The sequence below is a fragment of the Vanellus vanellus genome, assembly GCF_965231255.1.
Source record: "Vanellus vanellus genome assembly, chromosome: 24".
Taxonomy (NCBI): domain Eukaryota; kingdom Metazoa; phylum Chordata; class Aves; order Charadriiformes; family Charadriidae; genus Vanellus; species Vanellus vanellus.
This window is the reverse complement of record NC_138929.1, coordinates 1701173-1728773: the sequence shown is the minus strand read 5'-3', so window position 1 is coordinate 1728773 and position 27601 is coordinate 1701173. Positions and strand designations below refer to the sequence as shown.

Sequence of the window (27601 nt, the reverse complement as noted above, 5' to 3'; positions counted from 1 at the left end):
GATGCAGCCGGGGCTTGCTCCTCACTGAACTTCCCACCAGAGCCACTGTTTCGCAGCACTTACCCCTCAGTACAGACAGTCCTCTAAGTGACGGGCCCTTAATCCCAGTGCTCGATGCCCTCTGTGGCCACCAGATCAAACCCAGGGCCAGTAACTCACCCCGCAGCAGCGGCATTCCCAACTGCAGCCCGCATGGGTACACCGCTGCGCGCGCAGAAGGATTTTTTTTCCCTCTACAAAAGGTATTCCTCTATAAGACACGGCTTGGAAAATGGTGTTTATTGGTATTTATAAATACAAACATAAGGAAGAGTCCATTTGAAGACGGATAATTGACTTAAAAGGACACTGTCAAGTAGTTTGAGCTACCTTAATGCTGTCACCCTGTTTGGAAAAGAAAAATTAAAAATAATAAAATGCTTTGGGTTCTGTACGCTCGAGTTTTCCCTCGAAAACTCTGCTCTGTTACAAAGAAATCCGTCAGCCAGCACCTCCCTGGCATCGCAAACCCACTGCGGCTCTCCCCTGCCACAGCACTAAACCAAACCAAGTGTTTTTCCCAGAGCTGTGCAAACGCTGTGCCCGCCGGGCGCTGCCCCGTCACAGCCACACCGTTACCGCGGGAAGCGCCGTTCTCTTCTGCCCACCCTGAAAAAATGGGAGAAAGGAGTTCTGCAAATGAAGCAGGGGACCATGCTCGTTGAGGAGGGGAGAGAGAGAGAGAGGGAGAAAACACAGAGCTAAAGAGGATTTGAATAAATATACGGATTAAAAGCATTCTACAGGGAAGGAGTTGACAGTATCCTTTTAACCACAGCGTACTGGATTTCCTCCCAGCAGACTGCGCATCTGCAAGACTTCGTTAAGCATATACAGCTGGGTCGGGGAAATTTAAGTTGCAGATGGAGGGGGTACAGCTTCGGTGGTACTAAGCGCCCCTCCTGCCTGCCTCAACAGCTCGGGCAGCGGTAAGGGGGGGGGGGGGGAAAGCAGCCGCCTGTCCTCAAAGCAAAAACCCCCGGGGAAAAGAAAAAAAAAACCCCAAGCCCTCGGGACCCTAAAGCAGCCGTTCCTCCTGCTGCCCCCCCGCTCTGCCCCCACCGCAGGACCCTTCAGCACAGAGGTGAAGCGCCGCTTCCTCGGCCGCTGGCAGCGGGGACGGCTGAACAGATGCGCTCCTCCGCCTCACGCGGCCGGGAACCACCCGCACACACGCGCGCTCCCTTCCGTCCCGGGGCGCAGACAGGAGGAAAAGCACAGTTACTTACACGTCAGCTCGTCTTCCACAAACCTGTTAAGGAGTTTGACCAAGTTCTGCCCCATTAAGCCCTTGGCGTCTGCCCATCTGTTCGCACACTTCAAACTGGGCGTCTGGAAGCGCCAGCACGGAGGAACCGGGCGCTCAGAGCTGCCTACGCCCCTCGGAACCACCCGGGCTCACCTCGGCCAAAATGCCTCAAAACCCGCTGCTACGAACACGTCCCCCCACAGCTGGGAAGGGCCCTGGGCAGGCAGCAAACCCCCACCGCTTTCGGACGGTTCCTCCTCCGGGGCAAGACACTTACCTGCGGAAGACGCAAAAGCCAGCAAAATCCCCCAGCGCTCGCGCCTCAGCCTACAAAACGCGACACTAATGGAGGGCGCGTTGTGGGGGCCGCTGTTCCTCCCGCCTCCTTAGCGAGTCATTACTTCTTCATCAGAGCAACAGGCAAAAAACATTCTACTTTGCTTTTCCTCGGGGGTAGGATGAAGGGTCGGAGGGAAAGGACAGGAGGAGCAGCGGGCTTACAGTCACTGGAACAGAGACTATAACTTTTTCCCCTCTATCAAGAGTTATATTCTTGTCACTGGGATAAAACCTGAAATGCAAAACAAATTCCGACACCCAATGGCTGATAAAAACGGGCCAAGAAGCCGACAAGAGCCCAGTCTGTAGTGCAGCTCGCTGTCTGCTTAGAAACCTTCTGAACAGGCTGTTGCAGGCTCAGGCTTCTAATGGTAAAAAGTATTTTTTTTTTAATTTAAATTATTGATTTACGTTTGTTTGGTAAACCTCAAAAAATTACTGAATTAGAAATCTGTAAAAAAACACAAAAAAAAAAAAAGGAAAGAAAAAGCAGGATGTAGGGAGGGTAAGGAAACTGAGCCTGACGTTACAGATTTCAAGCTATATCACAACACTCTAGGCAGCCTCCGAGCCGGGTGCTACGGAACGCAGAAGAAAGAGATGAACCTTCAACGTGAGCATGCTCAGGGTGGCCAGCAGGGAACGGGAAGCAGAGAAGCACAAGCAAATCATGTCTCACAACAGCTGCTGTTTCATTCCCTCACTGAAAAATGGACACAAAACTTGTCGGGGTTTTTCAGGTTTGTTGTTGGGTTCCCCCCCCCCCCCCCCCCGTCTGGACAAGAAGAGATGTGGGGTTAAAGCACGTTCCCTTCCTCTCCCCCTCTCCCCACTTCAAAAGGATTTCAGTTACTATTCCAACCTCAACAGCAGCAACAGTCATCCTGGGTTCGCAACATCCTCCCCTCCTTACCGCAGTGATTTCATCTGAGCATGCCCAGTAGGAATGGTTCAGAATTATCCCAATCCACCTACAGCAAAAGCCAGCACAGCTCCGGCTCCGGCTCCCATACCGCAGAGTTCACCAGTTTGCCGGAGGAGGTGGGGTGCGTGTATGTATGCGTATGGGTGGCTACAGGGGCCCGGCACCACAGCCCTGCTCACTGGCCCTTGCAAATGACACTGGTATCGCTTTCCTTGAAGATACTGGTGTCCACCGTAATTCTACAAGTGTAATTAAATACTCAGTTCGCGAGGACGACCGCTTCCAGTGTCATAGGATGATGCAACATCTGCAGAAGCGTTGTCTGCTGCCCCCGACCGAAGGAGGTGGAGTCACAGGCGCGAAGTAGGCATGGACTTTAATATTGGGTAAATGGGTCTGAAAAGACAAACACAACGCGTCAAGTGACGAAGGCAGTGGCAGTGCCGCGACCAGAGGGGCTCAGACAGGCCCGGCTCACGCGTCGTCAGACTACAAACTAACGCCCGTGTAAGGACGGGAGTCGAACTCTACCAGGTCGCCAGCGTGATTTCCCCGCACGCCGTGCATTGGCAAGTTCTTTCTGTTACCAGAAAGCAGTTACAGGGAATAAGAAAAAAAAAATGACGTTCTTTCCTCCCCACTGACCCTGTGCTCACCACGGGGCACACAACATCGTCTACCTGGGTGCACCTCTTTGCAACTAAAGTGTTATTGCTCCGCTTTTGCGGATGGAGAAATAGACCGGGGAGGGAACCACTGGGACACAGAGCACCTCAGAGCACCCCGGTCCTGTCCCAGCCAAGGACACGCAGCCTCCCCTGCAACACACCGGCTTTGTACGGGATGAGCTGGAGTTATTTATATGGGAAGCGACAGTATAAAGTGCACTACGATCTACGCTGAGCGTATGAAGTAGCTGAGAGGAGGTGCCGTTCTACACACTCGCTGCGGCACTACCTCTCGGTCCCACGGCCAGAAGAGCTCTGTCACCTATGAGCGCTCGTAGAACGGGCACTGGCACGCTGGGTCTCCTCTGCTCCTTTCGGCTGCTACTCAGGGAACACAGCAATTACCTCTCCTCCCCACCAGCCAGCGATCACCCCCATCCGATCTTCTGAGTGCAGGACAGCTATTCATTTCATAGATTATGGTTCTCACAGTACTTTTAAGAATGAGCACCAGATCATGAGGCATCTGAAACCTCAGCCCTCCCTCCTCCCCACCAGATAAACTGTTCAAGTCACAGCTTTAGCCGTGGTTTTTTTTTTTTTTTTTTTTTACCCTGAGTCTCTTGATCCCTGCCCGCGTGATTTGCTGACAGTCGTACAGTTCTATCCTCTCCAAGCTGTGGCAGCTTTTCAGGTGCTCCAGGGAGGCGTCCGTGATCAACGGGCAGTTGTCCAGCTCGATCACCTCCAAGCGGTCGTGTGCGCAGGCGCCGTTTCCCAAGTGACGAATCCCATCGTCCGTGATCAGCTCACAGTGGGACAAACTCTGCGTCCAAAGACAGCAAGTTAGCAGCCCCCGCCATGGGCGAGCAGATGCCAACACCCTGCCGGGGGACGCTGGGGACAAGTGAGAAGATGGCCCGCATTTCACAGGTTCGGACTGGTTTGTCACACTGGTGTTTTGGACAGGTCTCTACTTACTGCATCTTAAAAATTCCGAGGAGGAAGTGGGGCTTGAGCCAGGAGAGGGCATCAGCCTGTTGCTCCGTTGAGGGGCTCAGCGTGCAGAAGGGACGGCTGCACAGGAGAACCCCCCGACTGCATCCCCCCCACCTCCCAGGACAGGTTTTCTCATGATGAGAACAGAGCAGTACACGCAGGGACACAGAGGGGACCGAGACCAAATTCCCAGAAAGGGAATACTGTTGCCAAGAGGAACAGCGCTTTCCAGATCTCCGCTGCCCAGCCCCATGCTACAGGTGAGACGGGCTGCAGTCTCCTCTCCTGCAGACGGACGGACAGCCCGGTTTGAGGACGGACTCTGCTAGGCGTGCTGAGGACAGCCAGAGGCTGGTACCCGGAGAATCCAGTGTCCTACAACTCATTTCCAGGCAGCCGTGGGCGCCTGGCATACGATTAATGCTAGCACTAGGGGAGGGACAATAGGTTCTCCAGGGTCAAGTTTCTCGCTGAATTCTTCCGAGCCTTCACAACACATCCATGAAGTCAAAGAGACAAATCCCCACAGGCAGTGCTGAAAATCCCTTTGTTTATAGAAGGAAAATGCTGAAAGTCTCACTTATAATACTCACAAGAACCTGAAGCCGCGGACAGTGTATGGAAAGCTGGATTAGCGTACTGTCTGTTATCTGGAAAAAAGAGAAAAGAAAAAGCCCTTTCATGCTGGGCGCTTTGCACAAGGACTTCCCCCCCCAGTGAACGAAAAATTGCAAATTTTTGCCTAATCCATGCCAGCGCTCCCCACAGTCTCTCCTGAGCCCCTCAGGAACTCATCTCCTGCGTGACCAAATTTCAGATGCACAGATTGTTGCACTCCCTTACAGAAACCAACTCATATCCCTAAAAGATGGTTAAGACATAAGTATTGATGTTTTTTTGAACTTCCTTAAGTAGCTCTTATGAAATAAGCTCCCAATTAAGAGAAGCGAGTGAGCAAACCTCTCCAACATCACAACCTCTCCTAAATGTTTGTGTCCGAAAGTACCAGAGGTGTTCAAATCCCCTTCTAACAGCCTGGTGGATTGCTGAATTGTTCCTCTTTATCCTTCAGAAAGAAAAGAGGCTCAACACAATGGCTCTCTAACCTAAAAGCATTCAGAAGGGAACTCGCTGGGCTGCCTTTGTTCAAAGCAGTCAGTCCAAGGACACAGCCCAATTTTTCTTCTTCCTTTTCTGGGTTAACTTTAAATCACTTCCTGTCTGGACTATTGTAATTTCCTCTTGCGATCTCCTGAATTTCTGCCCTGTAAACATCAGGAAATACAGAATTCTGGGGTCACACTGTTCTCATGGCAGGAAGCAAAATCCTATTACTTCCACTGTCTTTATCCGAACCAATTACCAATCTGTCCTTAGGGTCAGAGATCTTTTGTGGGATCCTCAGTGAATTCAACTATTTTCCCTGTAAATGCTACCCTGAAACGGCTTTCGGCTTACGGCACACACCCTACAGCACAGTGTGCAGTCACATACGAGAGATCCCCTTAAAACTCACGAAGACGGCTGCAGCACAGGGTGATAAGAGAGTCAACAACTTACATCCCAGCGCTAACGGCAGCTCGGGCACCCCAGTTTTATTTCAAGTTGTTGCCATGTCCTCTATAAAAATCAGTGCTGTTCAAACCACCTGGCTACGTTTTTTCAAACCAGAGGTAATTTCCACCAGTTCTAGCGATATATGAAGAACAAACCTTCCCTCGCCTTAAGAGAAAAGATCTTACTCTGGGACTTGATCTTGTGTCAAGGGTCACAACTCGCACGTCTATTACCTGACCTTCAGGACATATCTATCACTATTAAAGGTTTTGTTAGTATTTAGTGCAGCAGTCATTACTATGAAATATCAACAAAGGATCAAACTACAAAACCAGTATTTTCTTATCCTCAGGTTCTCATTTGGAGACAATCTACTACTTTTTCACCATCTTTCCCCACTGCTGTGACTGCGCTAAAAGCGAAACAGCCAGAGGCGGCACCTCTTACCTGGACGCACTCTTCCAGGTCCATTTTTTCAAGCTCATGGCAGTTCTGGGAACAAACAGAAGACCAAACACACAAACTAAGTGCAAAGTCCAGGCAGCAAATATAAACAAAACTACAATAAAAACAGTTATTTTTGAAAATGAAGGTTTTCCTCCACGAAACATCACGACTGGAAGGAAAGTTTGCTGCTTCTTTACCAGCAGCACCCAGTATTGTAAAGGAAATCTACCAGTTTCACTCATTTAAAGGCACAGAGGCTGTTTTTATTCATAGAAAGTAAAGGTAGTTAAATTCAGGGTCACTTGTACACAACACAGATTAATCTAGAAAAACAAAGAGTAAAGTTTATAACTCCCCAGCATTTAACACCTCGTGCGGTTTGGACGCACACCCTCCCAGGTGCGCGGGTCGGGACAACGCCAAAGATTACAAACAACCTGATTTTTGTAACTTAGATTCCACTCAAACGTGGAGCATAAAAGCATTACAGAAATCTACATTCAAGAGAAAATTACTGTTTGTTCACATCTATCATGAAAAGAAAGCAAAGATACTTGATGAAAAAGTGGCAAGGAGCACTTACCCTAGCTAGAGTGGTAAAGCCCACGTCTGTTAGTTGAGAACACCTTGCAACTTCTAATATTCTGCACAGAAAGAATTTATAATAACCATGGTGGAGTCATTTTGCTTTTCAGAGCGTTTCATTAAAAGCTTCCAGCAACCCAGAAAAGTTTGACCCGGTTTAGGCTGTGCTCTCTGAGAGGGTAATTTGCACAGGGCATCCACCCTCTATACCTGAGTGTAGGTCAGAGAAAAAGAAGTCAGGCTACAAGGGAACGCCGAGGGTCATCCAGTCCGGCCCCGCCACGAGGCGGGGAGGTCTAATCTGACAAGTGTTGGACTGAGGTGCTCTAAAAACCTTCACTGCTCGACGCTCTACAACCTCCCCGAGTGATCTCCTCTGGTTTCCACCCAAACCACAGACCCCGCCGTGACACCGGGCGTAACGGGCGACAGCCTGGCAGAGGAGCCATAGAGAGTAAATATTTAATGCCACAATAGGAGAGTCTGAAGTCTTCTAAGAGGCGAACTGCTTGCTCCTGTGACAGCAGAAACAAACTTTCTGGCAGAGAGTTACCGCAGCTCTAGAGGTTTGCTTCACAATATTAACATATTTATTTACCTTTCTAGAAAAAGAAAGCCAACTTCTCTGAAGTGCTTTACGCATTTTACTGTACAGAGCTTAATACTGTAAAGCTGCAGCTGAACATAAACACAGAAACCATCTGGAACCCAAACCACGTTTTACCTTCCTGTTTCCATACACTTGTACGCTGCACTTTGTACCCCTAATTCTTTAAATGAGTTTATCCCAGAAAACAGTTGTCTTCCAGGGGAAAAAAAAAAAAAAAAACCACACATATTTTATGCCATTTAAAGCAGGCCACTCAGCTGCTACAGATGTCAGATAATAAAACTGTCTCTTCTCTCTGCACCTGGCCATTTTTTGAGTTATAGTGAAGTCTTCCTGACAAAACTTGTCCTAATAAAAAAAGTCTTAAAAAATAGTGATAAAAAAAAGCAAGCACCGGCAGAGATGTCGCTGGAAGCCCACTCTGTCGAGCAGAGCGAGAGTTAGCACAAATTCCATCTGCTAAAAAGTCATCATGCAAACCCTGTTAATATCACATGTCAAGAGGAAACAATGTTGTTTAAATGTCTTTTCAGTTCTCAATACCGAAGTAATCTAACCTCGACTGGTTTTCATAAGAGAACAAACGCAAATACACAATGGTGTAAAAGGAGACCGCGACTAAGCGAGTCTATTGGCAGCAAACGCCACCACCGCACCGAGCTCTTTTACCGCTGTTTTACTCACACAAGTTTAGAAACCAGAAGTTTGGGTACAACTACGGTCATCCCACAGCAAACGCCTGGGAAAAAGCTCAGCGAGAAGCAGCACACTTTCAGAAAGACCTTCGGAGTCCAAAGCAGCTCAAATATCACATGACCGTGACATCCAGATCCTTTGCTCAACACGCAACGGGGTCGCCGGAGCTCGGGGAACTCCGCTGCGAGAACTTACCTAAGCCTCGGGCAGTTCTGTCCCAGGGCATTCAAGATGGCATCTGTGATGTTGGAGCAGCCTGAAGCACACAAGGACTGTAACTTGTGGCATCCTCTGCATATTGTAATGAGACCATCATCTGTTATTTGCTACAAGAAAAACAATAACAACATCACAAGCCGTAACAGCGCAGGTGGAGGCGCAAGGCACCGCAAACTTTTCCTCCTCAGACTTCCAACCAGGCACTCAACCGAGGCCAAGTTATGCTTCTTTCAACCCAAAAATGCATTCAAATATTTCACTGGAGCAGCTGAAACGGGATAAGCCACACTGAAGCCACTCGTAAACGTTCGGAACGTGATTCCACGTGCAGGGAAACGTTTCTGAGCTTGGGCCATGTGAGCGATGGAGGAAGGCACGGCAGCAGCAGGCCCAGGCTCGGTCTCCTGCCCTCCTCGGCAGCTCTGGCTTGTAAAGACCTTCTTGGCCCAAACTCAAGAGAAGAGAGCACCAAAGAGGCAGAGCTACCCACAGAATAAGCAGCAGGTTGTTTTCACAAACAGCCTTTTAAAAATACACTTCAGTGGATTGGGACCAAACCCCGAACCGCGAGAGACAGGTGTACAGCCCAAAATCACGTTAAATTCGCCCCGTGGCACGGCAGCTCCACCGACCCGCTGCGTCCCTGGCCACATGGGGCATGTCCAGCCCCACGTGCTTCGCTCTGGCATGGCAGCAGTGCACAAAGCTGCTCCAGATGTTTCCCCACACCAGCAAGAGCGCACAGGGCCGGCGCTCGGCGCGGCCGTGCCGAGGAGCCCCACGGGATCCCGAGCGACGCAGGCAGCGGGACGAGGGGAAAAGGGACAATCGGCGGCAGAGGCTGTGCGTGACAGAGGTTAAACCTCGCTCAGTTCTTGGGTTCCGGATTTTCAGCAGCCGCCGGGCTCAATTCCCACAGAAAAGCACCAAGCGAGGGACCGGCGCCGAACTTTTGAAATCACAAAGAGCAAGGCTGTGGGCCGGTACGCCCTCGCCGGGGGGAGATCAAATAGAAACTGAGCAGAACGTGGCGTTTGCAGTTACAGCGATCAAGAGCCTTATTAGTTTTCTTCTCCCTTCCGCCCGTTTGCCTCTCCCCTAGATGCCAGGGCAGGTCTGGAGCTTGCCCGCAGTCCAGCTCCTCCCTCGCCAGCACCCAGTCCCAGCTGGATGGGCACCAGTCTCTAGCCAGCCCAGGAACTGGTAAAGCTACTCCTTAAAGATGCCCATAATATATATATATATATATATTTTGGCATAAATATACATTTTTGGCCCTGCAGAACGTTAGAGCCCTTCTTTGCAGGGAAGCTGCACTTCTTTGTTCAGTTTCATAGAGACCAGAGGAACCGCCCGGCTACATCGCCGCACCAGCGCTCCAGCCCCACGGAAGGAATTTTTCCAGCTAGTCCTGTAAAGGCGCTGAGGAGCCCCGTGGGCAGGGCAAAGAGACAAACAGTTCTGACAAAGCGAATGCTACGACACCGTTTCGGGGGCTTATTCAACATTACTGAATGCTACCAAAAAAGCTGGGTTTCATCAACTATTTTTAAAAGACTCGTAAATTTACAATTGCCCCTGTCTGCGCAGACGATGACGTTTCTGGGATGGAGCACATTCTGCACGGTTCTGCTTAGAGACGGCCTCTGCACGCACAATGCCGGCTGAGCTGGGAAATCATAGGAAGCTTTACTTACTAAGCATGTTTGAAGGTTTAACGTCACCAGTTCGGGACAATGTGCACCAATGTATTTCAGAGCTTCATCCTCAAGCTGGAAAGAAAAATTTAGAGACTGAAGCAACCTGTTAATGCTTGAAGCAATCTTCAAAAATCAAGCTTTGAGAACAATAAAGCACCTGTGGTTTGGATACCTATGGGGGAGGAGGGCAATGTGCTGCAGTCAACATACACAGCAATAAGCGCATGCCTTCTTGGTTTGGGGGTTTTCTTGTGTGTTTTTTTGGGGTGTGGGTTTTTTTTGTTATTTTTTTTTTTTTTAAGCCATCTCAGGAACAGAGTTCAAAGACTCACAACACTAAGTTACTGATTTAAAGAAAAGCTGATCTGGTCAAACATGCATAATTAACAGCCAAGTTGTGAAATCAGAAACTATTTAAAGGAATTAAGGAAATGCTTCACTAGTGAGGGCCTGTAAGTAGCACTATTTTTATATTGCAATACTGGAACTTAAAAAAAAAAAGTCTTATTTCAATGTGAGGAGCACAAACATATCCAGGTTGCTTTCTGGTACTAAAAAACCTGCTATTCTTAAATCTATAAGAACAGATGGCAAGTAATTGATAACAAGGATGTATTGCCATCAATATTACTCACGACTCCATAAATTACTAGAAACTCAAGCTGTTTCTATGACCTGAATTCTCAAAATAGGCTGAGATTGTTATATCTTTAATCAAGTCATTTTTACAGCCATGTATACCCATCTCACGTATTAAAAATCCAACAGTAGCATAAATTTAGAGGCACTACTGACTGCAGCCCTTACAGCTGGGCTTTCTTGTGCACGCAAGGGTACTACTGCTTCGTGCAGTAACCGGCGTATTACTGCTCTGCTCATCATCGTAACCTTTCAGGACTTTCTGTGCCCATGCACATGGGAAATACGCTTTTTGCAAAATAAAAACATATAGCTGTTTATCTATACATAGCAGATGGAAACGGCACTTATTGACTCATGTTTAGGGAATCCCTACTCCCAAGAAAAAAAAAAAAAGCTAAATCCAAACCAAGTGAGTGCTGTCAATGTGTGGGTACAAGGACCTAACGGATCAGGGATCATTTTCCAGGTCTACCTTGAGGCTCTTAAACTCTCGGGAGTCTCTGGGTCACAGGTTCCCACTGCTGCAAGGTCAGCTTTACTTTTCTTTTTCAAGGACATGATTCCGAGATGCACATTTGCCCCTTTCTAGCCTATGTGTCTGCATTAAAGAGACCCCAGCCCACTTCAGCAAAATAATTAGTCCCCACATTCTTTGTGAAACAGCTCTGCCAGGAGCTCGGTCTCCTTAAAAGAATAAAGCTCAAGGCTGATGCTCCCCAGTTCATAATTGATATAACTCCTTAGTAAAGTTGTAATACAGGGAAGTATTTAACTTAAACTTTTCAATGATTCAGCAGGTAAGACAGTGAAGAAAGATCAAGAAGTACAACAAGGGGGAGAAAAAACCAAAACCTTTCAGCTGTCCCATTGAGTGCACCATCTATATATGCCAAAGTACAAACACCACAGTTTCTGCAGCCTCTTCAAAATACTCTGTCAGAGCTCAAGAGCTATACGATACGCTCGAGGGAATAGTACTGTGTTCCTGACCGGCCGCAGAGATGCCTTTGCAAGGACTCACATCCACCGTGAATCTCTTCGACTAACTAGAAGATCCAAATGATACATAGAGGAAATTCTATCACCAGCGCAGATGAAAGTACTGTCACGCTTTCTAAAATTTTCTGAGCCTTCAGAGACGGATGGGTCTAGGCATCAATAACAGAGTTATCTCCTCTTTAAAAAAAAGTTTGCTCAACGTGTTCCCAATGGGGGAAAAAAAATGAAGAATGATCCTACAGCTAGATATGCAATTTGTTCGCTGTCCCGCTATTCATGCTGAGCTCAAAGCTATTAAAGAATTTCAATAAAAGCAGTTAATCTCCAACAGACAGATTGTGAGCAATTTCAGTAACGTAACATTTCTGGAAATAGAAAAATCCACAATACTTTGTCCCCATACTTTCAGTTACAGCAGAAACACGCCAGCTGTTGTTATTCAATTTGCGCCCTCTCCGTAGAGCCGTACCTGCGTGCAGCCCTTCAGAAACAGAGCTTTGAGTCCACCGCAGCCTCTCACCAGAGCCTGGATCCCATCCTTAGTCACTTGGTCACACCAGGAGATGTTCAGCTGTTCCAGCAGCGGGCATCCCTCACTTTGGAGGTGAAAGGAAAAGCGTGGGGAAACTTGGTTTTGTTTTGGAAAGAAATCCTGCTTCAAGCCAGAATCGAGGAAGTTCCCGTTTCTGGAACCCACGTGGGCACAGATTACCCCCACAGCCCCCACCTCCCCCCTCCCCTCCCCCGGGAACGCTTCTGTCAAACATCATCTCCAGATGCGAAGAGCTCTCCAGAGGCAGTATCAGGAGCTCTAAAGCAGCGTATTAGTAGGGTAAAAGATGACCGATTACTCCATTTCGGACACCTCTCAGCTCCTATTCAAGCACAGACACTGTTTATGGCCTTTCTGGATCTGAATACAGCCAAACCCAGAACAGGGTGGGCTCCTGCCATGCTGCTTCTCACCTTCCGGGTGTAACTTCGCATTTGCAAATAGCTGCCAGTAGGAGTAACACTGGAGTACAATTTGTAATTAGGAAGAGATATACATACTATCGTGTATTTAAGGCAGCTGCAGCACATATCTGACCGGGTGAAATCAGAGCCAAGGATGAAGACCCTTCAAGGGAAGGAAAAACCAGGCTCAAAGTATTTTAATGTAGCTACAAAAATAATTTAATTGTTCATTTGTTATTTCAAATCCATGTTTTCTTCTGGTGTCTAGATTCACCCTCCAGTATTTTTTTTTCTCCGTGACACAGCCTTCCTGTATTTTCTTTTAGTCCACTGGTATATCATTTGATTACTATTTTTTTTTAATAATAGCTTGGCCTCTATTGTTACCTTTATTGTTATTTTTGCCTCCTTTTCTCTGTCCCAATATCTTCCCACCAATGTCTGTCTGTCCCTTCCTTTTCTAGATTACTTGGCAATTCCATTTAGCAGATTTAAGCAGTTCTAGGTCTCCTAAGTAGTTTAAAAAGACAGACAGTCACATGCTGGTGCTCACCTTCTAGCTATGTAAACAATTGCTAAGGACACACCGGTACACTTAATGAAGAAGCTGACTGTTAGTAAATGAGCATTTTAAAAAGGCAGACTAAGACCTCTGTCTCCCCCAAAATCCCAACTCCAAGTCTTTAACAGAATAAAGTTGTTCTTTAACTGCTAATAACCACCAGGATGGACACAAACAAGGTCGAGGGCAGCTTTTACTGAGTCCTCCTCCTCTGTCTGCAAACCAGGAGCCCTAACGCGTGGATGTTGAGCTCTGAACGCCCGAATTCCAACCAGAGTTAGACCCCACACCATGCCAGCCTCCTCCGGGGCACGCGAGACCCAGGGCAATGGTGGGTCACACTACCCGGAATCAACCGGCAAAAGGCAACGGCGCTGGCTCCTACCTCAGCGCTTTCAGGGACAGGTTGGTTATTGACGTGCAGGAAGCCAAATCAAGGTGCCTGAGTTTCGAGCAGAACTTACTGAGGCTGGTACACGTACTGAAAGAGAACATACAAGACACATTCATGCAACAGGTTTATTCAAATACCTTTCATACGACGTGTGTTATATTACCTACCGCATGCACAAGCCCGTTCCCTTAAAACGGAGACGGAGAATATAACGTGGAGCACACGGGAAAGGGGGGGACAGGGCAAACAGCTGAGAATGGTACTCACGCATCTGTGATCTTGGTACAGCCATTTAGGTTCAACACTTCGATATTTCTGCAGTTCTGTGCAAATGTCCTTTAAAGAAAAGGGAAAACAAGAGTATTTTTCAGGCAATAGATTTCCAGATGTTTTACAGCATTTGTTTTATCTCTACCATCAGATTCAAATTTACAAAACTGTCTCATGCAAAATTAATAAGTAAATAAAATAATTTGCTGCCCCATATCTTGCCTTGGGATTTCCCAGCCTAAAGGCAAAAGTTTGCAACAGCACTAATTTCTACTTCGCCTGTAGTAGCAGCTGGCATTATTTTAATGAGAATTGAGAAAAATGGCTACTGCGCGAAGCTAAAAAATGATAAATCAAAAAGGCTTATACGTTGCTGCTCTCAACATTTTAAGTTAGACACACAGACTAAAGATCTCAGTTCCAAAGTGTTCATAAATTATTCCAATCCTCTGTGGTTGTAGAAACAGAATCATTCTTTATGTCACGCTTAAGAGCGGAAAGAAGGCGTACTACTACCTTAATGCATTGTCTCCGACTCCTAGACAGCCACGCAGGCTTAACTTCCGCAAGAAACCCCCACATCTTTTAGAAATATTCTCAACTACTCGGCCCTGTCGGAGACAGAAAGAACTACATTAAAATCCAAAAGCGACATCAGCATTCAAAAAGTTGAATTTAAAATTTTGTGGATTAACAACAGTTTGTTATTCTAGGTAAAACAGTGCTAAGAAAACAAAACAAAAAAATGCCATGACAGTAATTTAAGGCAGGGAGAGGGAGAATTATTCAGCTTCTGAAGATGGAGAGACAAGGAACAATTACCTAAAGCCAGAGTAAGCGAGCTCAGGCTAACGACCGAACTTCCTCCCGTTCAGAGCTCCCGGACACCGATGCAACTACCGGAGGAGGATGAAAGAGGCAATGCCATTGCTGCCACGCGGGCAGGAAGATTTACAAGTACAGTCAATGGACTATAAATGGATATCCTTCAATTTCCATTCAGAATAGAGATGAGGCAGAACCAGCCCATCAGTTTTATTCTCACAGAAAGAGGGACTAAAAAATTTGCGTTCGAGAAAGCTAGAAAAATGCTTTTTAACTTCAAATTTGTAATCCTCCAGAGACCCCACTGCAAGCTAGCACCTACCCAGCTATTTCTCACTTTGAATGAAGTGCAAAAACCGTTGCAAGAATATTTGTATCAGTGTCCAGAAATTCAAACCTCTTCCCCTCTACTTTAGTCTACATGGTTGTTCATCACAGAATAGGAACGTCACTTGGTTCTGGCATTTAAGACCTCTACTGTGATGAAGAGAGTCTTCTATAATCTTTCTCCGGTCAAAAAAAAAAAAAAAAAAACAAAACCCAAAACCAACCAAGCACCAGGCTCGGTAGAAAATAATACCCCAATCAGAAAAGGGACACCAGCTTAACTAGATCTCTGCGCGAGGTCCCGGTGACATCTGGCCACTTGCTGTGGGGGCTACGGGAGCAGCTGCCGGAGCGCTGCCCGGACTGAAGCGCGACCTGCGCGTCCCTGTAGAAGGGCTGGAAAATCTGAAACAGTCTGTCTGGTTTTGCAATTCCTCTAGCAAGCCTATGAATTCATACGCTTGAATCAGAGGATCCACACAGGCTTATATATAGAATTTACATCAACTGATGGATTTACATTCCTTTAAAGCAAACAACATTTAGGACATGAGAAAGCCTAGCAGGTACTTTTAGGTTAGCTACAACATATTCAAGCGTTTTGTTTTAAAAGGGGAAGTCTGTGCTTATGCGAGAACATGTGTTTGATGTATAGAGCGGCGTTAGAGAACAAGGAGACATTAAAACCATGCACAGAACACCCAAGAGGGAGACAAGCCTAGTTTGCCTTCACGGCACTGCTGCCTCTCTCCCTCCTGCGCCGACCACGCCAGCAGCAGGGCCGGGAGCTCTGCCCACGTCCCCGCTACCTCCACGGACCGGGCACCACCGATAACTGTGCTCTACCTCGATGAACGTAAATAATTATATGGGTCCAGAACTTCCAAGGCACGTTAAGAGATAAAGTGTTTGTTATCAAGAATGAAAAAAACCCACACCATTTACTTCCTTCAAGAAGTCTCAGGCCACTCAGAGCCCTGCAAGCACGCAGAAGCCGCAGGGTCACGCGCCTGTTCCTCTAGCCCTGTGTCTCAGCTGCTCAGATACACAGCTGGCAGACAGAGATTATTTTAACTCTTTCCTCCACAAATAATGTGTGTATTTCCCACAAGGTGTGAATCTTCAGTCATCATCTGGTTGATGCCTCTGTCTACAACGAGTTAAAACGATACACTGCCTATCTCCCTCCTCCCACGCGTTTCAAAGAGGATATAACATTCTGATAAGAAATTTAAGGGTTTTTTTTTTTGTCTCTTATCCTGATTAATGTAATTTGAATTTTCAGAACAGCATGACAACAGCATCCATTCCTACCAGTGCCGCGTTGTCCACAGCAACAGATTTAGAACAGCTACAACGAAACATTTCCGTTTCTTTTAGGACCAATTTTGACCTCGTCCCCCTGAATCGCTTCCAATTTCAATTTCTGACATTAAAGACAGACAGGAAAGGATAGACATATTGCAGGCCATGTTTCAAAAGACATTCACTCCTAATGGTTAGGTCAGTGCCACGTTAACATTTGAGTGAAAGGAAAAGCAGCCTAAATTCTGCTCTACAGAAGCAGTGGCTTTCCACAAGAACATACCAATTCCGCTTATTTCTGTTTTCAGAACACACACAAAAATACTTTCCTTCTACTACTACCTTTAAGTCTTGATACAGATATGTAATTCTGTCCATTTTCAAAAGCTGAATGGATTGCCAAGACTTTAAAGACTCCCTGAAGCTAAGAAGAACTGAAATTAATGATTTCTATCTCCAGGGAAGGTAAAAAGGGTTACGCTGGGAGTATTAATCCATTCTAGGCTGTAATTACATTTTAACAAGAAAAATGGGTTTGTATGTCACTTAATTATACCTCAATGTCCCTCTGGAAATCAAACAGGTCAATTCGCTGCCAGTTACTGCCATCCAGGGCCAGAACATTCCATGCCTTTATCGGGGGAAAAAATGTAAATGTGTTGTTAATATGAAAAAAAAAAAAAACAAAACCAAAAACGCCAGTGGGGACCTAGTTACAGTTTGTTCCTTTCAGAAACAACATTCTGTCTCAGACGTTAAAGCAACACGTAGTTACAGCCAACAAGGAAAACTGTGCAGTTACCAGAACGGCTCGCTCGGACCAGAGTCCCCTCGCCTACGCGGCGCCCTCCTCCCCCGCCCCAGCCCGTGGCGCCCCCGCCACTGCTGCTCCCGCGGGAGGCGGAGATGCTGAGCCCGGGAGAGGAGCTGGAGTGCGGGCGTCTTCACGGTCCTGGCTGGAATCTAAGCCCCTCTGCAGCATCACCAGCTAAACCACCGCCTTTAAAGGATGCTAGCGGGACCAACACAGAGATGAAGGGTACCAGGAGAGGGGCGAGTCCCGGAGGGGACCCTACGCCAGGCACCTACGCTGACGAGAGAAGTGACGCTAGTCTGAGGGCGCGGAGGACTCGGTGGCGCTGGGACGGAGGACTGTGCGGCGAGATCCCGTAAGCGGTGGGTGAGGCTGTCATCCTGCACACCGTCTCTCTCGCCTCCAGCAGAAAGAGGTGTTCAAGGCAGTTCCACAGTTTGGAGCACGGGGGGGCCGCGTCCCACAGACGGAGAAATTCAAAGCTTTGTAAACTGTCCAGATAAAGCGTCCTGCTCTCACCCGAGACCTGCGCACCACTGCCAGAATGACAGTGTTTACTACCTCTGACTTAAGTGGTTATTTTTGTTTTGCTGGTTTTATATTTTTTTGGTTGGTTGTTTTTTTTTTGTTGTTTTTTTGTTTTGTTTTTTTTTAACAAACAAGCAGTCTCATATGGCTCATGCTACAAATGAGAACCAGGAACTGAACATGAATAACTCTGCCCTTATTGAACCAAGGGGGTTGTCAACACAGTACTATACTTGTTTACTTTGATTATGTAATTAAAACTTCAACTAGATCTCATAATAACCATGAGTCCCTCATTACGAAAGAGTGCATGTATATAGGCATATTTTTATACTACGTCTATTACATGCACTAAGCTACACCTCCATCACAACACGCTGGTTCTTGTGCAAGCCACGTATAGACTGACAGCAGCTGACAGAATTCTAAGCATTTGTTTTCTGCACTTTAAATCTCATTGCTGATATCTGTTTGAAGGTCTGGTCATCACCATGAGATAAGCAATAGCTCCAGTGGAAGAGAAATGCATCAGCGAATGCGAGTTATTACACAGCATAACGTAAGGGACATTACATACAGCCTTTCCGTAGCTCTGTGCGGACACTTTAGTCCTTTACAACATATGCTGTGTCACACAATGACTAGTGTGTTCTCCGATGCTTTGTGGATTGTGTAAACGGGAGCAAGCAACAGAAATGAGGGTACACCTTGACATCGGCAAGTATCTATGTCGGCATTTTGGTCAACACGGTTCTGCTGGAGCAGCGGATTTCAGCTGGAAGATCTTTCGCTAGAAGACCTATGTTATTCAGAGAACACGGGATGATAACCATAATGCCTAGACATCACACAGGGTATTTTTGAAATGCAATTAAAAATGCTTAAGCACAGTCTTTTTTTATTCTTATGTACTCTGAGTAGTGAAACAAGTTACGTTTTCAATTCTGAACCAAAGATTGATTAGTTTTGTACAGGCGTCACTCAGCATCAGCTCTGCCAGTACGGTGAACACACCACTACAAACACCTCCCTGCGTAACCGACTTTCCACTCTGGCGGTAGTAACGCTTCATCTGTGTCTCTTATTAGATACCGGCAGGATAAAGCTTCTCAACAGGTCTGGTAGCTCTAGATAACCGGACCTGCAGTTGAAGGAATTTTCCCAAGTGAATCATCCAGGCTGGATTTCATTAGCTGAAGCCCACAAAATTATGAGCTACTTAAGGAAAAAAACCAACCCTAAACAAAACACTTGGGTTTTTTTCCCCACGCTCACATCAACTGCATCCAAGTCGGAAAGTAAATGCTCATTGACTGTGTAGCATCTTTGTGAATCAAAATTTCTGTATCTCCACCAAAAAAAAACCCCACAAGAAGGCAAGTTTGGTAATTTCATCAGCGCGGGCTCCTGCGCAAACCCCGGCTGAGGGGAGAGCTCTTGGGCACGAGTCAGCCACCTCCCCTGCGTACCCCGCTCGGGGCCTGGGACACCGGCAAAATGGAATTCGAGCTTTGAGTCCCCTTTCACTGGTGCCATCAGAAGTTTCTGGTATTGCGGCGTTAATACAGGACGCTAATTAACAATAGTTGAGTTGCACAAAGCTCCCTGGTACAAATCCTCCCGGTTTGACACACTGGGGAAGGCTGGAGCGAGCGGATTGTCACCCAAATCCAATCAACTGTTAAAACCCACCAGCAAGGAGGAAGGTTCTTACCCTGGAAACTTGAGCACAACGACACAGAGTGACCACATCCAGGAAGGAGAAAATTCTGTAACAGAAATAAGAGATACCTTATTGGTCATCTACATTTAAAACAAAGAGAACACAGAAAACAAAGGGGGAAAAAAAAAAAGGACTGGAGACAGCAAAACTTCTTTGTAATTCAGTTGAAAGCTGAACTGTGAAAAGAAGCGCAGACCTAGCAGTTAACAAATGAAAGCAAAACACAGATACTGAGCCGCTGGGAAATATTAATCTCGCACCTTGTAGTATTTACTGACAGCAAACGGAACAACTATTCATCGAAACACACACTTACGGGTATTGCGTAGCTTAACGGTCAAACGTTCAGCTAAGTCAGGGCATGGCAGAGCAAACGGCCGCGCCGGGCTGCTTTGGCTCCTGTCTGACACGGGAGCATCGCTGCGCCCAGCGCCTCTGCTCAACAAACCCAACACCTTTAGCAACGGCTCTCCAAAGCAGACAGTGTCATAATTAACAGTTAATAGATCAAAGCAACGTGACGGCCCAGTTTCGGTGCGTGGATTACTTCTTCTTTTTCACACAGCCGTGCTAAATATGAAGTGTCGTTAACACAGAGGTAGGAGGAGTATTTCGCTCTGCAACACTGCAAAGCCGGGTGTTGTGTCCGATTGTGCCGGTACAGCACGCAGCAGAGACGCGTTTAGGATTAAGGCGATGCGGTCACCCCTCTGTGGTATGTCATTCTCCTGCCAGGGCGCACCCAAGTGTTCAGGCCAACACCCCGGTGTTGCTGTCCTATTTATTGGGATAAAGGAATTAGGCAGTAATACTTTGCAATGCCATACTGGGCTAAGACACCCACACTTTTAGCTCAGGCATATACACCCCATCTGTGAATGCAGGAAGTACCACGCCCATTTAAAGCTCCCAAATCCGTACCATTTTATCAATATGGTTATTTCATAGAATCACAGAAGGGTTTAGGTTGGAAGGGACTTTGAAGATCATCCAGTGCCACCCCCTGCCCTGGGCAGGGCCACCTCCCCCCAGCCCAGGTTGCTCCCAGCCCTGTCCAACCCGGCCTTGACCACCTCCAGGGATGGGGCACCACAGCTTCTCGGGGCACCCTGCGCCAGGGGCTCACCGCCCGCACAGCAAAGAATTTCTTCCCAATATCTCATCTCAGTCTCCCCTCTGTCAGTGTCAAACCATTCCCCCTCATCCCATGGCTCCCCTCCCTGATCCAGAGTCCCTCCCCAGCTCTCCTGGAGCCCCTTTAGGCAGTGGAAGGGGCTCTGAGGTCTCCCCGGAGCCTTCTCTTCTCCAGGCTGACCCCCCCCACCCCTCCCAGCCCGTCCTCCCAGCAGAGGGGCTCCAGCCCTCCCAGCATCTCCGGGGCCCCCTCTGGCCCCGCTCCAACAGCTCCGTGTCCTTCTGCTGCGGGGACCCCCCGAGCTGGAGGCGGCACTGCGGGGGGGTCTCCCCCGAGCGCAGCAGAGGGGCACAATCCCCCCCTCGCCCCGCTGGCCACGCTGCGGGGGACGCAGCCCGGGATGCGGTTGGCCTTCTGGGCTGCCATCACACATTGGTTTATAGTTATTCAAACAATCACATGCCACAAACCAGAGAAGGCCAAGTGGGCAGCAGAAAGACAGTCAGGTCTCCTTCTCTTTGCTAGCAGTTATAAAACCATAGGATGAAATGTTTTTGCAAAGATAATACAAATGTTTGACTACGAGAAAACACAAGTATTGGAGATTCAGGGCAAGCAATTTTGTCCCAATGCTATACCTTATTTTATAAAATACTCTCATCAGATGAAGTGCGGTTTGTCCAGGAGAAATTCTGAGAACAAACAGATCTCCACTGTTCCAAAAAATCTCCAGACTTTCTCAAGAGAGCAGTGGCTGCCCAGACGAGCAATCCTTTGGATACCCGCAGCGCTTGAGGCATCTCCCCACAAGACAGTGGGCTTAGGGGGGACATTACATGAGCTTTCCTGCATTCGCAGCAGACCCGCCTGTGCTGGAAGAGACTTACAAAGGAGACGACATTGCTGGCAGCACGTTCTTTTTGTGTGACTTACAAACTTAAACACCCCGTACTACTGCGCTACTGAAACTCATATAAACAACCACCAAGCTGTATCATGAACTCATCTCCCCCAGATAAATACAAAGAATACATTTGAATAAATAGCGCAGATACTGACAAAGCTGGGGGAAGAGGTGCTGAGAACAACGAACAAACGTGTGCGTCACAGGTAAACTGCACTTGGTCCTAGAGATGAGGGGTTAGCCCGGCTTTTGCTGCTGACACCAGGTTTTGTACGCACGTTAATGTGCGCCACACACCTTCACCAACACCCATGCATTTGTGCAGTGTTATATACAGGTAGCAAATCCCAGGTTTTCAAATCTTAGGAGAGGACACAAGCAAGGCTGAGATGATGATACATCCACCACATGACCAAGCTTTCTTCACTGGCAGGTATATAAAAAGCACTTTGGAAACATCAGTGTCGGTGGAAGAGGAGAAAAAGATGTTATCGATAGAGGATGAATGGAGATCATTTATCAAGACACAGACGCTCACAGATACCACGTAGCTTAACGGTCAAATATTCAGTTAAGTCAGGATACAGCAGAATAAACAGCCACATGCTCTCCTGTGTTTCTACACTGCCCAAAACCACTCACAGATTCAAGGAGTTTGGTTCAAGATACTTCTCATCTGTTGCTCATGTATCTCATCACGAGACAAAACTTACAGTGACATGCCGAGATATACACAGTTATGAGGTCTGAAAAAGAGCTAATATGCGTTCTGCCATAATACTGTTTTGGGAACCCACTGCTGGATTTCAGAAGCAGCTCCATACTTGCTTTCAACTGCTTGTAGACAAGCCTTCCCCTCGAATTAAATGCCATTTATTCATGCATGTGTGCGAGCACTGAGGATTTATTTAGCACAATGTCAATGCACAACAATACAAGGAAAGCCTGGGGAAATGATAGAAGCTAGGGAAAATTCTTACTTTCACCCTAGATTCTCATCATAGGAGGAAGAAAATACCAAACTCCATGGGAACAGCGGCTAGGTCAATAACTACGTGAGCTTTCTATATTTTCATTAAAATGGCTTGCTCCATGGAAATCCCAGGCTATTAATAACCACCTCATCCCTCTATCAGGGCTATTAGGTCTTGGCCAAATTCTTTTTGGTTTCCTGCTCCTCCCTTCCCAGTCTACCCACGCAGTCAAAGGGATGTCAACGCAGCAAAACACTCACCCCTCTCACCTCCGAGGTTCACGCTGCTGAGCTTCGCCAGGAGTTCCCTCGCTAACTTGGAGACTTTGGCTCTGAAAAGCTCAAGAGCATTTTCCAGTGTTTTCTGAACTGCACTTGCATTTGTTCAAGAACATTAGCCTATGACTCAGCAGAACCAGACTGCAAAAATCCCTCTTTCAGCAGCAGTCACTACTCTGTTGTGCATTTTGGCCGTTTCGGAATTGGCTCCAACTACAACCCTCCTCATGAACTGGAGAGAACAGCAGGAGCACAGTTAACGTCTCGCAGACACAATGACCCAAGCCAAGTTTTCCAGCGCAGCCCCGAGGACAGGCTTTTTATTCTCCGAGGAGCTGTTGGGGAACATTTAAACCAACCCCAAACCCCACAAACAAGCTGCCCATGTGGCTACGCAACGATTGAGCAGACGTCATCTTCCAACAGCAGAACAGTACGGGCCATAAATGCTGCATCTTTTTTCAGCAATCTGCACAGTCTAAAATAAAGCAAAGGTAATCTGTATGTTCACTTGAAATAATATGTATTCTTGCTATTACCCGATGGCTCAATTAAAACTGGACTTGACAATGAGGAAACGTACTGGGCTGACAGGAAAGTCGTATGCAGCTTAGCCAGTCAGCTCCAGACCCTCGCTCAGTGACAGAGGGACCATTCCTTCTGGAATTGCTCCAAAACACCAAATCCTTAGAAAACATCTGCCACTCTGGTCAGATTCAGTTTATCTGGTGAACGAAAGCAGAGAAGAGCAAGTAGCAGCAGGCTGAACAGTACTACTTGAATAACGGCTTTCCTGATTCTGCCTTAATAGATCAAAAGACACGTAGCCGGGATGTTTGTCACATCCAGCACACAGGATGTGTCCTGTTTTGCTCACAGCTGACTGCTGTACTCGTACATCGGTCTTTTTACTCTTCAGAGTTGACAATAAGAAAATAATCCACACCAATAACTTTATCATCAAACAGTGATGACAGGTGAAGGCAGACTGAGTATTCCAAACAGGAATTAAAACAAGTCTGGTATTGCAGCAGATTAAATTATTTCCTCACAAAGTAACTATGTTTAGGACTTTGCCTGGACAGTCCAGCACAGGGCAATTTAGCTAAACCACTCTGCAGTTAGAGCACTTTTCAGGTTTCAACCTCTTAATCCACTCAGGGTTTTCTAGGACTCCTCACTTTCCCACTGCCGCTCTAATTAGATTAGGGTCAAGACTCTAATGAAATCCCTGGATGCTGCAGGCTTTGAGGTGAGCTAGCTTAGACCTTTAGCCTTCTAAAATTATCAACACCAATTTATGTCAGCAACCCACCAATCAAGTTAAATTCTGCTCCATACCCATTTTACACCGACGGGCTGGCCGGGAGGAGAGAAACGACAACTTTGCTGCCAACCCACCAGTCCCCCACGCGCTCTGTCCCTTCGCTGTCCCGAGTGGAACCCAAGCTCCCAAGGAATAAATCAAGTGGGGCTTGAAGGTCAGATGGCAAAGCCAGTGTCAGCGAGTGGATGTGCTGACAAGGGGCTAGCAGGCAGCAGGAGGTGGCATGGAGTAAAAGCCGCTTACGCCAGCAGAGAATTGAAAACTGCTTGACCTGCCCATGAACCAATAAGGGAAAGATGAATTCCTGCAACCCGTCCGCTTCCCCCTGCCAAGCGTAAGCTGCTCAGCAGCCCCACGTCACGCCGAGGGTAAACCTTCTTCAGGAAACCAGCAGAGACCACCACTGCCACAGAAAATCCAAGCTTGTGGCCAGGGTTTGGCTTGCGGACAAGAAGCGACTGGCAGGCGGTCCTCAAAGAATGAATGCACCTTTTCAACAGGGCATCATTAATGCCAGCACAGGGAAACAGGGACATGACGCCCCTTTTGGGGGAGCGACCACAGCCAGAACCCATGTGGACCATGAACCCACCCTGCAGAGTCACTGAGCCAGACGCTGGCCGAAGCAAAGCTGGCAGCCGTGAAGAAACAAGGGTGGTGAACAGAACTCCGCTTTTTGCTGGTTTGGATCATTTTAAACTGTGTAAAGGTATATTCACATATAAAGGTGTGAGTGAGCTCCTGGAAACTCAGCTGGCAGCAGACAAAGCTGAAGCAGCTACAAAAGTTTCAGGACAAGGATTTGTGACCCATCAGCTGATCTCTCTAGCCACATGCCGCAGGACAGCTTTGTTTGGAGTCCTGCTCTTGGGGAAATGCGGGGCACCATCACTGCTACCAGTAACGTGGTAGGGCAGAACATGATACGACAGCTGAAGCACGGACAGGTTTAGAGGAGAGATTTTGGAGGGCAGCCCTCCAGAGCGCTTTACACCTCCACCCCATCCTCCCGGATAAAAGTGTTACTGGAGGTGCACATTCCTGTACCTTGGGCTGTGACAAAGGCGGCTCTTCACCCCTTTTATACCCTCCTACTCTTTATTGTGCTCAAGTACAGCTTTCCACTTTGCAACCACATACATGAGGCATCAATGCCATCTGCAGAATGAACAAACCAGAGAACAAGACATTACACAGTAGCACTGCTTAAACACATAAGTCTTTGTCTTGTAGACAGTGACACTCATTTACAGGAGATTCCTGCAGATAAATGCATCCAAGTTTCTCTTTCAAAGGCAGCACTGTCAATCCACATTAATCAATCTTCACAGTATGCTAACAGCGAATTCCAACTCTCAAAACCATTACTTATGAACTTTAACTTTTATAAACTGTCTCCTGATTTTTCCTAGGTTCCGCACAATCCGTAACACTTGCTCTGTTCTACAGCAGGTCAGGATGACTAGCGATATCAAGACACAAAAGAGAAAAATATTTCCGCAGGGCAGAAGTGTGCGTACTGCTAAAAAAAACCTCAGCCACGCTGTGGCTTGTACTGATGAAACTCCCTGCCTGGTGCAGGACCTTCCCTCCTACTCACCACAAATCCTTCTCCAATTGCCTAGTAACGTTCCTCCACACCAGCTACCTCCTACGGCCCCAGATGTGCTTATTGGTCCCACTGTGACCAACCTGCAGGAAAGCTCACCCATGCTCTAGTCAAGGTCCTGCTCCTCGGGAGCCCAGCGACCACACGCCTCTGCCCCTGAAGCCCATGCAAAATCTCAGTTAAATTCCATCCCCCAGCCTCTCCTCCCTACCAGATTCCCCGCTTCCCCTACGCCACACACACGCCCTACCTCACGTGTCAGAGCTCTTCCCAACCTGTCCCCAGCCTACCTGTGTCTCTTCACCTTACCACAAGGGCAAATCCTGGTTTTGTTGCATCTGCAACAACAGCACCTACTTGCTCCCACCAGTAAAAGAATCTCCTCTCAGAAACCCCAGAGAGACACTTTTCTCACTCTTCAAATTCCCCTTTTGCTGCAACACCTCTATACCAACGGTTCAGGGCAAGTGCTGAGGGAGGACAACCGCCACCACCTGCAAAAAAACTGCATAAGTTTATCCAGGCCAGGGCATCCCATTGTGTTTGTGACTCCATCCCGCTCCTCCCACAGGTTGCTCATCTCTCCCAGCTACCCGATGCAGATTTTTAGAGCAATCTTTGTACAACACAGACAATCACTTCCCTGCATAGCAGGCTCAAACCCCAAATACCCACATTACTGGCAAGGAGGGCTTTAGAAGCCATACATCTTGCTTTTGGATGAATAATACCGGAATAAAGAAACCAAATCAGATTGGAGATACCATTACAGAGAACAGAGGAGGCAGTGCAGTCAAAAAAAAAAGTCAGACTTGTTTTTCTATTCACTTTGTTTCACATGTGAGCTAGAAGCAGTTGCCTGTGTCAGAGCTCCTCTCCCCAGAATTTTTATTGCCGTTAAATGTTGACAGCACTACACAGTTTCTTGTGGTGTAAGAATTTTGTTCATATTAATAATGTAAGGCTGCAACTGCCTTCACCGTTTCCAGTCTAGCGTCTCGGCTTAAAGCACTGATGAACATGACTTTACTTCAAAATGCCAAACTATGACAACTGAGGTACAATCGCACACACACATCATCATACTACTCCTGCGCCGGGGAAGGCAAACTTCAAAAGGCAGATATGCGTGTGCACGTGGAAGGGCAGCGTAGGGAGAGGGCAGAGCTGTCTACCAGGATCCACCAAGTCTGACCTGTTTGATCGTTGCCAGCAGGACCATCCTGCCAGGTGCTCAGCATCTGTCTCTTATTGACGAGGAACAGGACAAAGTCTGCTCAAGCATTGCTGGAGCAGAGGAACTAAGTTTTTTTTAAAACGGAACACTAAGGACAGGCAGAATCCTATTCTACACATTAGCCTCTACTTACCATTCATTTTCATTAAGGACTTATTTAGTCCTTAGCTCTTCCATCTACAAAACAGGCAACCAGGAAATTAATTTAACATTTAAAAAACCAAAACCTAATAATATTTCGCATAAACTGCTGCTGATGCAGACCTTTGATCTGCTTCTGTTTGTCTATGGCTTTATAAGTGACCCAATCCAAGCTCCTGATTTATGAGCACACCAGCAAAATCGGCTCCTGGCTGCAAATAACAGCACACAACACGGTCTCCGAGCTTACAAACTGGAAGAAGGCTTACCGAAGGAGCAGCTCTTTTGGAAGTTTTTTGTTGATCACAGCTTCATCATTGTTTGAGAACATCTGTAAACAAAAACAATTTAAACATTTTAGCCATATATTTTCATTAAGTAAACAAAACCTACTTTACTCGAGGGAAGACGCTGCCGGTTAACGAGGCCATTTCGGAGAGACATCTGGCCCAATAAATTCTCACAAGATAAACTTTGGGCTCAAGCTTTCAAACTCCTGGACTGGACCGTAGTTGGACAGGATATTACATCCAATACAGTTTAAAAAGCAGCCCGAGAATGCTCTGTGGATTGATAGATTAAATATAAACTGAGATTTTTAATTTATCTATTAAAGT

General features: G+C 47.1%; 1 protein-coding gene across 1 annotated transcript; it reads right to left on the bottom strand.

The window, feature by feature from the left end:
* Positions 1–264: 264 nt before the first annotated feature.
* Positions 265–27315, bottom strand: FBXL20 (F-box and leucine rich repeat protein 20; the record flags this gene model as incomplete). Its single annotated transcript, XM_082494813.1, has 14 exons — positions 265–2948; positions 3834–4046; positions 4813–4869; positions 6224–6268; positions 6807–6867; positions 8310–8440; positions 10031–10105; positions 12144–12270; positions 13579–13674; positions 13855–13923; positions 14374–14468; positions 16871–16945; positions 19371–19425; positions 27254–27315. 14 exons carry the CDS (start codon positions 27313–27315, stop codon positions 2841–2843), a joined length of 1269 nt encoding a protein of 422 aa, XP_082350939.1. The 3' UTR covers positions 265–2840.
* Positions 27316–27601: the final 286 nt, after the last annotated feature.